Source organism: Conger conger, chromosome 5 (assembly GCF_963514075.1).
Source record: "Conger conger chromosome 5, fConCon1.1, whole genome shotgun sequence".
In the NCBI taxonomy this organism is placed as follows: Eukaryota; Metazoa; Chordata; class Actinopteri; order Anguilliformes; family Congridae; genus Conger; species Conger conger.
This window is the reverse complement of record NC_083764.1, coordinates 10,172,814-10,184,354: the sequence shown is the minus strand read 5'-3', so window position 1 is coordinate 10,184,354 and position 11,541 is coordinate 10,172,814. Positions and strand designations below refer to the sequence as shown.

The 11,541-nt window shown below is 43.0% G+C and overlaps 1 protein-coding gene across 2 annotated transcripts in view; it reads right to left on the bottom strand.

Moving 5' to 3' along the window:
• Positions 1–433: 433 nt before the first annotated feature.
• Positions 434–11,541, bottom strand: part of rcan2 (regulator of calcineurin 2) — a 70,225-nt gene continuing 59,117 nt past the window's right edge. For both annotated transcript variants that reach the window (XM_061241942.1, XM_061241943.1), the window contains one exon: positions 434–4,178. In XM_061241942.1, coding sequence (XP_061097926.1) covers positions 4,024–4,178 — 155 coding nt within the window. In that variant the 3' untranslated portion in view covers positions 434–4,023. The remainder of the gene's footprint in view (positions 4,179–11,541) is intronic.

Here is an 11,541-nt window from a genome sequence, read left to right as displayed (position 1 = left end):
GCCAACAGAAACACACCACTGCCAAAATGTTTTCACGGATCTTAACAAAGATGGTGGACGAAATTGGGAGAGCTACATGTTAGTCGATGGAGAATGGTTTCAGCACCTTATAGTCAACTTGTAGTTCACTGAAGAGCTTAGTGGAAACATATAGCTTCGTGGTGTGTATGGTCAATAGGTGACAATATTTAAAGTCAGTGAAACTGAGAACAAAATGGGATCCCTACCTCCCTCATATAGGCTATCCATCCATACATTTATGTATATATTCATAGCTATACTATTTTACATATTTATACATGTATATCTCTATATTTCCATAGTGATTTGACTATACCACTGTCTTGTACACACACACACACACACACACACACACACACACACACACACACACACACGCACACAATAGCACATAAAAGACCAAGAGAACATATTTAAATCAAACTCTTTTAATACTACCGTAGAATTCAGCTACTCCTACATGGCTACCATGAATATTTGTACAAAAATGCAGTAAAAATAGTATTGATTAATATATACAGATATGTCGTCTTCTCAGTGTAGGCAGGCAGGTTGTACATGTAGATGACAAGTACACTGAAGTTTACACAATACAGATATCAGTTCCCAATGTGCTGTTTCCTATTCCAACAGACTTTAAGAAGAACAGAGAGAATATCTTTTTTTTTCTTTAAAAAAATGAACAAATATTATTAAAATACATGTTTTAAAAAGATATACAGATACACGAATGACAATATGCAGGATGTCTACATAGGAGTGAGAGAACAAGACTGAAAAAGAGGACAGCAGTCTAAGTTATAGATATTTCTAGTCTGGACATAATTTAAGCCAAAGTTTGTATTTATACCAGCCAAACAGACTCATTTGCACAGAAATTTTAATCTATTGCAGAAGCTGCTACCGCTGAATTCATTAAGGTTTAGAGTAAATCTGATTCCCTCTGTTGAACATCTATCTGGCAGGTTTTATTGGAAGGGGCTTTTAAATGCAAATCAGAATGCAGTGTTCAAACTTTTAAGTCTGTGGTCAAGGGCCTTTAAAAAGGAACCAACGTCTCTTCAGCACTGAAAATGTGGCATACTGTAACCAGATATTTTCCTGAAGGACATGGCTTTGTCTGCGCAGTTTAACAATGCAACTAACTGGCTTTTTTTTTTTGTTCTATTATTTGTGAAATTGAGAGAGGGAGAGCCAGCAACAGTGCAAGCTGTTCTCAGTCTTATGGACATCACCAGTGCTTCCGATACCTTCTGTCCTTCTACCTGCTATTTACTGTCATGAATTAGTCATGAGGTGCTTCGTATCCTCTAGTTGAGGTTGCAAAGGTTGCGTGTGCGTGCCACACGAGAGCCACTGAAGGTACAAGAAAGACCAATAGAGCAGAGCAGAGCAGATCGACAGGCAATGATGGGACTGAGGATTCACTAGACCCAAAATGGGGGATGTCGTGCTCACCGATGGGGCCAATCATTGTGTTTCTGCTGTGTGGAGCACATTGATTTGGTTGGTTAAAACTGGTCTGTGATCATTGTAGCTCAACCCATTATTGGGTTCATGAATCCTCACTGTCCCATGACTAATGACTGGCAGTCAGTCCTGGTGCGTTTTGCCAATAAGAATTAGCATACATCTATGAAAACATGGTTGTTTGGGGAAAACGACACCATGTTTTAAAAATCCAATCACTTCTTTTTCCATAGAAGAGCCACACTTTCAGTGCTGTCTCCCCTGTCTTATGTGCCCTCACCGGGCAATCAGCCCCATATTAAAATCTACGAACTATGAACAGTGACCCCCCTCTCCTTTCATTTAGAGCACAAAGGTTCCCCTATCCTTCCTCAATCTTCTAAATAACTCCCATAAAAAGGAAAAAAGGCGAACTGCTTACAGTGGTTACTGTCATATAAACGACCCTAGGCTAACAGCAACAGCACGCAGCAAGGGAGAAGAGAGCAGGGCACGTCTTCAAAATGGTGTGCATTCAAAGCCGAAAAGAGTGGCAAACAGATAACTGCTATACTTGTCATATAACATGCAATAGATTCTAAGAAAATAGGCCTCTCATCCCAGTGTTTCAATATTAACCCTCTCAATGAAAGCAAGTACTCTTTATCCTTTCAAAGAAAAACCTAACTTGTATTTTTGAAGAACACTACTTCATTATTTACCACATGGTCAGCTAAACTAAAGTTCCAATTTCGGAGAGTAAATTTGTGGTTTCACTTTAGTTTCAATCTTAGCAAATTGGACGCTGCTTTTGTACCTGCAATTCCAATATTGAAAGCAATTGTTAGGGTATGTGTTAGTGCCCACGTTATTGCTTATTTATTTGCCACATTCTGTTACAGAGAAAAATGTTGGATTGAAATTGAAAATTGAAGGGAAAACATTATTAATAAAAACACTTGAGGCGAGATTCGGGAGTCACAGCATTGGTGAATCACAGTGCCGATGTATTGAAAATTAATTTAGTTTGGCTTGACCACAGAAAGCCGGTAATGAGTTTTTCAAATTGAATTTTGGTTCAACGCGTCAGTATATCCAATTTTATTCGTGTGTTGTCCTACTACCGATGTGAGTAACAAACTGTTACAATGTGGTAATGCTACTTCAAAAAGACACCAGCTGAAGTAGAGAGAAAAAAAACAAAAACAAACGTGGGACGAAAAAAGATGTTTGTGTCCTCCAGACCGGTCACAAGTTGTGTAATCGCACTTTGAAGTTTTTGTGTGACTCGACTGAGCTACAGTGTCGATTTACACTACCTTCTTTCTAAAAACATGCACTTTCAGTTCTTCTAAGCGAGCTCCATTGCAGTCTGTTGAGGCACACGAACAAAAAGAAACCTACGAATCGTTGTTTTGATTGATAGCACAATTGTCTCCATTAACAATAAACCATGCATTTTACGGACTCTGGCTTCGACTAGCGATGTCTGATTAGCTTCGCATTTCAGCCTATGTAAAGATGGGTTGGGGGCCAGCAAGGCCTTACAGTACTTCTTTTTTCTTTTTTTTCTTTTTTTTTAACCAAGCCTCAGGGGGACAAGACAGGTACACAAAGATTCACATTGAAGAAAATCACAGATTTGCAAATATCATCTTACATAATGTTTCACTTAGAAGGTGCATGGCCCAGGATGTTTATTGATTTCACTGGTATAAGCCTTATTTTTTTTCTTTTTCTGTGAGTAACATTGAAAAGGCAGAGACAGAAAGGTTTCCGAGTGAACAGTTATACACAGCAAACAGAACAGTAAAATTACGCAAACAATATCAGATCAGTGCATGCATTGGCAAGATTCAAAATTTTCCTGTGATTGACAGCACTGCTATGCGAGTATTAACCTCAAGACGGGTGTTTGGGGACTGTGAAAACAAATATTCTGTTATATTTTCCCATATCAGGTTGTGTCAATTCATGCAGCGCTGGATTTCGGTCACTCCCGGTGACATGCATGCCCTTGTGAAAATGCACTATTCATCGTCGATGTTGGTGTGTGCAGCGGTTAGCCTAGCCTAGCGTAGTGGCGCTAGCACAAAGCTGCCTCACCCCGAGGCCCAGTCGGGGGCCAATAGGAATCGCACACTCTAACGCGCCACAGCCCCACAGCCAATCACAGCTGTGATTGCTGCTGCCTCCCACTGTTAGATGTGATTGTGTGTGTGTGTGTGATATTACAACAGAACTGTGAGAGAACGGGGTTAAGGACGTGGATATTGTACATGGAAACGGGATAATGCCAGTCGAACCAAGAAAGGAAAATAACCTTGTGATTGCACATTAATGGCTGCGTGTCAGATAAGGAGCACGGGTTGGGCCCCCTGGTGCCCTTGTGACAGGACTGTCGGGACCCTAGGGGGGTGAGAGGGGCGGTGTTTACAGAACATGGGGGTCGGATGGGGGTCCTGTCAGGGCCATTCTCTTCCCTCCCTGCAGGCAGGGGGTGCTGCTGATGGAGAGGGGAGGGGAGGGGAGGGGGGGGGGGGGTGTCACAGTTCAGTGGGATACTGGGAGGTCAGGGCGCCGGGTCTGGATGATTTTTGGCTTGGGGCAATTCTTTGGTTCCTCTTCCTCCTCGGTGTCGCTGTCGCAGACGTGCACCACCACGCTGGGGGTCGACTCTGTTCCCGCGTGGAGTTCGTACTTCTCTCCTGGGCAAAGGGGAGAACAGGCGGAGGGGGTCAGCAGCAGGTACGAGACACAAGGGACACCAAACACACAGCCTGCGTGTTCCCTCCGAGCAACACCCATGAAGTGTTCAAACCTGCGGTTCTACAATAACACCATTTTCAGTAATTCAAATTTTCAAGAGTGCTCTGTTCAAGACATCTGTGTAGGTAAGGTCAGTTACCGAGACTTAACGAAGCACGGTTCAAGCTTATCAAAACTGGAAAGTAATACCACCTGTTTCTTCACAGGTGAAGAAAGGTGAGATAAGTAAGCACAAATCACTCCTCTATTTCAGTGATTTGATGATGTCAGGGACAGTCACACTTTTTCAAGGTGAGTTTGGATGATACCGGAGACAGGCTTATTTTTCCATGATGTTTTTATCATTAGGTTTGATGACACCTGAGACAGTAGCCTGTTCCTAAGTGTCTGGCCCTGGGTGAGATCGTGTTACTCACACTTCAATATCAGAGCTTAGAGGAAATACCAGATATAGCCCGTTATACTTTCAACAAAATTCGCAAAACACAATGTACTTCAGCACACTAAGTACATTGGATTTGAAATAAAAACGTGAGTATTCAGTTAAAGAGCAGACTGCCAGCTTCAATGTAAGGGTAGTTATGTCCATATTGGGTTAGCAGTGCAGCCCTTTTTTATACAGTCCCCCCAATTTAGAGGAGCAAAAGTAAGGGACAAATGAACATACACTGAAATCAATTCCATTTCAAATCCAATGTGCTTCACTCCAGAGCCAAAACAAGAATTATACCAAAGTCCCAATACTTTTGCAATTAACCGCACTTTCCAATGGCTCATAGTTTATTTGGATTAATTTCCGAATGGACATTGGCTTTTTTCTCAGAGCCAGATAAGGCTGAAGCTCTATATTACCAGGGCCCTGCCTGTGTCATCCTGGCCTTTGTCTCTCTGAGCGCACGCTGGAATAAGGGAGATAAAAGCAGCTCGGCCCTCTTCATTCTCTCCTCTCCTCTCCAGGGGAGCGGTGGAGGGTAAATATTTGAGACGTGCTCTCCTGCGGACGCCGGGCATGGCCCGCCAGGGTACCGGCGTGACCCTCAGCAGTGCACACGCCATGGGAGAGTGTGTGTGCTGAGAGAGCTGAGCACACAGCGCACACTCAACACCCGGAGTGTCTCACTGCACTGATCAGAGCTCTCTCTCTCTCCCTCCCTCCCTCCCGCTCTCTCTCCTCTCTCCCTTGCTCTCTCTCACTCTCTCCCTCTCTCCATCCCTCTCTCTTTCTCTCTCCCTCTCTCTCTCTCACTCTTCTGTTCTTCTGTCCACATATTTCCTTTCCTCTTTCTCTTTTTTCTTCCCACTCACTTGCTCTCTCTCCCTTGCTCTCTGCTCTTGCTCAAGTCTTGTGTTCGTCTGCCCTCATGCTATTTTCTCTCTTCCTGTCTATTTTGTTTTTTTCTCTCTCTCCCTCTCTCTATCATTTATGTGTTCTTTTGTCTTCATGCTATTCCCTCTTCCTCTATTTTCTATCTCTCGATCTCTCTCTCTCATGTACTCATCCACTCCTTTACTCTCTCACTGTCTCCATAAATTAGGACATTTTCAACACCAAGTGCAGTCCGGCTGTCCTTTTCACGACGTCGGTGAGCATTTTCCTCTCTCCATTCTCCCCCTCTCTTTTCATTACCTCCCCTCTCATTTGATCTCCCTCTCACTCCGTCTCGTATTTCCTCTCTCTTTTCACCACCTCCCTCCCTCCCTCCCTCCCTCTCTCCCTCTCTGCTCCCTCTCCCCCGTGGTGGCCCCGGCCCCTCTCCTCACTGTCCGTGACGTCAATGCCGCACACTGATGCCAGGGGTCAGACAGCCAGAGATTCGGGGAGGGGGGGGCGGCAGACTCTCCCAGGGCCACACAAGGGAACGAAGATGCAACAAACGCAGCAGCCCACACCAGTGCACTGACTGGAACTGGTCAGTACTGACCACCACTGACCAGGTCAATACTGACCAGTACTGACCATCACTGACCTGGTCAATACTAAACACCACTGACCAGGTCAATACTGACCAGTACTGACCACCACTGACCAGTTCAATACTGACCGGTACTGACCATCACTGACCTGGTCAATACTGACCAGTAGTGACCACCACTGACCTGATAAATACTGACCGGTACTGACCACCACTGACCAGGTCAATAGTGACCAGTTCTGACCATGACTTACTAGCCCATCATAAGAAGCTTATTTCGCAATGTAAGATCTTGTCTACTGAACCTGTGAACCTATTAAACTTAAAAAAAGCTTAAAAAAGCCAACAAATCATCAAGAGTTTGCTCTTGAGCTGTCAAATAAACATATATTTTTATATTTGTGAGATAACAAAGACCACTGATCCATCACTAATTGAATTACAGAGAAAATGGCTTTTTTCCACATCCATCACCTGAAATAGACCTGGGCGTGTTGCCATGCACTTCACATTTTACAATCCTCTGGCCGTGCTGCCTTAAGAGTGGACCATGTACAGTACATCTCCCTCCAGCTCAAATATCCTACCCAAGAATCTTTGCCTGGCTAAATTAGAACATGAAATTGTCATTTATAAAGGACTTAAGAGTTTATTAACAAGGGACAACACCGCATAGCATACCTCCTTATGTCTCTTGATTTTAGAAGTGTTTGGGACAGATGGATGTCATCTTTTTACTTTGGGATCAGCTGCCAACACAGTTACACGCTGCATCTATTTATACTGCATTCTTTAGAGAGAGGCCAAAAACACTTCAAAATAACGCTCTCCCCGAATCATTGTTTCTTGTATACACAACATTCCTTAGCAACAGCCCCAAAATAAACTCTTCAGTCCACTGTAAAATTTAACCCTATTTAAGGGTCTGGCTTAATGTGACTGCACCAGTGCAGTCTACAGCAAGCAGTAGGGAGCCCTGCAATAGAGGGGCTGCCTATTAGTTCCCAGTGACAGCAAACTTAGTTTGAGAAACATACCGGTTAGCATGTAACCCAAAGGAATGTACAGTTACAGCATCATGTATTTAATTAGCCTGGCAATGGTACTACTTGGTGCAGGCAGGCTACCAACAGCATGAGTTCCCTTCCAGTAATTATCCAGACACTTTGTAAAAATACAGGCTACGCGCATGTAACTTGCCTTTGATACAGTCGCCCGTTTGACAGACAAATCATTTTAATAATTATTGACAAAAGGAAGCCTCACAAATACTCAGCTGTGTTTACAGCCGTGCTGTATTTTGGGTGGAACAGAGCCTTGTTTCACCGGATAGCTGGGAGGTGAGTGAATGCCTGCTACAGCAGCTGCCCGATCTTTGTGTTCACAGGCATAGCTAGACTACTGAGGGTCCTCCAGACCCTGGAAACACCTACACCAGGGCTGCCCAATGCTGTTCCATCCTGTAGGTTCCCATTTCAACCCTAATTTTGCACATTCTAGTAATTAGCTGTGCAATGCGATCTCGAGCTGTTGAATGTGAGGCTCGTATCGAAAACCCACAGGACGATAGATCTACAGGGACAGGATCGAGCAGCCCTGATCTTCATGCTTAGCAACACGTCTTTCCCTAACTGCCCACAGATGCTGGCAAATATTTCATTAAACCATTTTATTTCTCAGGACCGATGGCTGGGTACATTCCTTGTAAACCAGCATGGAGAATAACAACAAAAGCATTCTTCATTAATGACTGTTGCTGCCTAACAGACCTCTGCTCTATAGTGTGGGAACACATAATACCTCTTTAAAAACTCAAAAGCACATGGAAACTGTAATGGGGAGGGGGGTATTTTTTCCATTAATGTCACACCTGAGAATGGTACTTTGATGTTTTTTCATCCAAGAAGATGTTTGTTTTGAGAATATCATTGCAATATCGGGCTCTACAGGTTGCGTCAGCATTTTTCTGAAAGCAAATGTGACTTTTTCCTTGACACCAAACTTGACACACCAAAAAAAATAAATACTTCACAACTTCTTGTGTCAACTTGAAGAAAAGCTTGTGTCTGTGCTGCCTTGAAGTTAAGTGAACTTGAGAAGAAGACTTTTTTACTAGCATTAGTGTAAACAACATGCCTTCTCAAGTTCACTTAGTTTAAAATTTTAAGACAGGACTGACATTCACTTTTTAAAGCTGAAACAAGAGGTTTTCTTTACAGCGCATATGTTTGTAATGACACACAGGTGTTCTACAACATGGAGCAGACCACAGTTAAAAAAATGGTTTCAAAGGCATGGTTAGGAGTCCTTATGAGCCATTCCTCCATTAAAACCTCTGGAAATGTAAAGCCTTTTAAATATAGGGAGGGAATGACAGATATAAACAAAAGCCACAAAATACACCGCTTGTTTCCCCAAGAGTTAAATGCTCATGATACAACTCAGGTCAGCTTACACTGAGGACAGCTGTAATATGTTCAATGTTTAATGGGTGCACACAAGCAATTAATGACATTAGTTACACTGAAACATCTGAAATAACATCTGAAAGAACTTATTTGCTTTTCATGTGGTTTCGGCTGTATTTCACTGTTCTATAGTGGCATCTGTTTAGACCACTCAAGGTCTGGTGTAGTTTACTTCAGCTCTGTATCTCTTTAGAGTTTGTTCAAAAACACAGGAATGAAAAAGCAGAGTATGATCAGAAGTATAAAGATACCTTCTCAATATATCGATTATCATTGTACAATAATACTTTAATATAATACATTGTAGATTACGGCACCAATGAACAGGAATAATATGGCAAAATATTAATTTATCCGCAATATTCACTCAGTGAGCAATTTATTAGGTAGCCCTGTACACCAGCTTGTTAATACAAATATTTAATCAGCCAGTCATGTGGCAGCAACTAAATGCATAAAAGCATGCAGATGTGGTCAAGAGGTTCAGTTCTTGTTCAGACCAAATGTTAGAATGGGTTCTCATGATGCCCCAAACAATTAAATATCATTTTATTTGTATAGTGCTTTTTCCCAAAAGGCCATTGTCACAAAGCAGCTTTACCTGACATTACATTACATTAATGGCATTTGGCAGATGCTCTTATCCAGAGCGACGTACAACAAAGTGCAAAGTGCATACCCATAACCAGGGATAAGTGCGCTGAAAGACCCTAGAGGGAAGTACAATTTCAACTGCTACCTGTACAACAAAGATAAGGACCAGGGCCTATTTGATAATCAGAATTTTTTTTATAGAGATCTGAACCTCACAGTCCCCCCCAAAGAGGAAAAAACTCCCTGGTAGGGTTCAAACAAATAAATAAATAAAGTGAATAAAGGTTACCTGCCGATACAATGCTACATTTGCATCGTGACCTTTCTCTTCAAAATACCTTTTATCTCACCAAGGATATTTAATAATGTTGAATACGAGGGGGCGCACTGAAATAATTCAATAACCATCTCAACAACGTTTACTCATTTGTCTAAATGTGTCGCAGAATTTAATTCCCTGCATTTCATACGGTGCTTGTTGGAAGGTGTGCAGGCCTCTGTTGGCACCGTTACTTTGAGCCAGCCGTCATCCGTCATTGTCTGCCCTCTCCTTTGTGAACGCTAAAGAAGCTCTTTCTGACCACCCAGTTCCGATGAAAACATCTGCGGCTGACGCTCCGACCGCCAGCGTCTGATTGGGCCAGAGGAAAGGCTCACAGCGCTGTGAGAAAAGTTCCAGTTTGATCTCGCTCCCGTCGGGTTATGCAACGCTCCTTAAAATAAAAACGGCTTACGCAACCCTCCCAAAACCAGTGGAAAAGGATACGGGCACTTGAGAAAATTCTGCTTTTTATACACACTTAAGCGTGCGCCGAGGCACAGCCTTGGTTGTTAACGGCTTGGGGGCCGTTGCCACGTAAACAGGATGAAATGTGGATTATGTTGATTTTTCCACTGGAGGAATTATGGAGGTTCCTGGAGGGCCTCCGGAGTACGGAGGCCTGGTGAATGGATGGGGTAAAAATAGGAAGACGATAACACGCCGTACGGGGAAATGATTAAGTATCAATGAGACCTAAATTAATTTGGTGGCAGATATAAACCTTCTAGTCAAGACTGAGCAAAAGCAGCCCATAAGCCTGATTTAAGCTGAGGTATTTAAAGCAGACCCTCTATCCCTGGGAGATGGGAGGGGGAGGACCATTGTGGAGCAGGGCAGGGATTGGCCCAGTGAGGAATAGAATCTTGTGATTGACAGGTAGTGATGATCTTTCAAAACATTTTGAGGTTGTCATTTGAAAACATACTGAAGGTATGAAGGACCTGCGGTCGTCCAATAATGAATAATTATCCGCTGCTTGCAGTGGGATCACATCCAGGTAGAGCAGGTGTAGAATCGGCACGACACATAACAAGAGACGGTTCTTCCACGGATACTTGATTAGCATAATCTTGCATAATCATTGGCAGAATGTTGCAGTCTTGGAAATGGAAGAATAAACACTTATTCCTTAACCCTGTTAAAAATAACCCGCTCTTAATAACCAGGGATATACCAACTTACTCTACTTATTCCCATGATCATATCCATAGAAATAATACATTACATACTCATTTATTACAAGGAAAAAAAACTTGCCATAAGACAATTTGCTTCATTAATCTCTTGACTGTTCCTTGCCTGAAATCAACAGTGTTAACCTGTCTTAAATGAGACCAACCTCTGCAAACTTTGTAGAACTATTCTGGATTCATGCTTTTAAAGAAATGACCCCAAACATATCAGATGTGGGCGATAGGGAGAAATCCTCTAGCAGGATGTATTTATGGGCTTTTCAGAGAAAAATCCTTTTGGGGTTGATGGTTGAGAGAGTCTGCAAATCTGCAAGTGCTGTTGCATAATTCATATATTCCAACACATAATCCTAAAACCTATTTTGCCAACAGCCTGGTCTATAATTAGACAACCGGGCAGTGGGTGACATTTAATATTCTACCAGAGAGCGCTCTCTAATTGACCTGCTCAAAGAGTATCATGAAGAGCGAATGGGTAATGAGCCATTCCTCATATCCCATTGGCTCCCGCTGGGATTTATTTACCCAGCAGGCCAGCCGTGCTATTGGCCGCTCATACGCCGACATGCTAAAGCAAACAAGATGGCCGCGTTAGGGGAAGCAGCTGCTTTAATGGGGGAATGCTGCGTCTGCCAGGGCAGCAGATGGACGCCTGGGGGAGAAAATACCGGCGAAATGCAACGTTTTCCCCAAAAAGAAGATGGCTGAGCACCTACTGTATAGCATCCTACTGACCTGGCACTGAGTTACACTCCTCTGACCTGCAAATGGCGTGCAGGTCGCTGAAGAGTAATTCAGTCGATATATAAAAC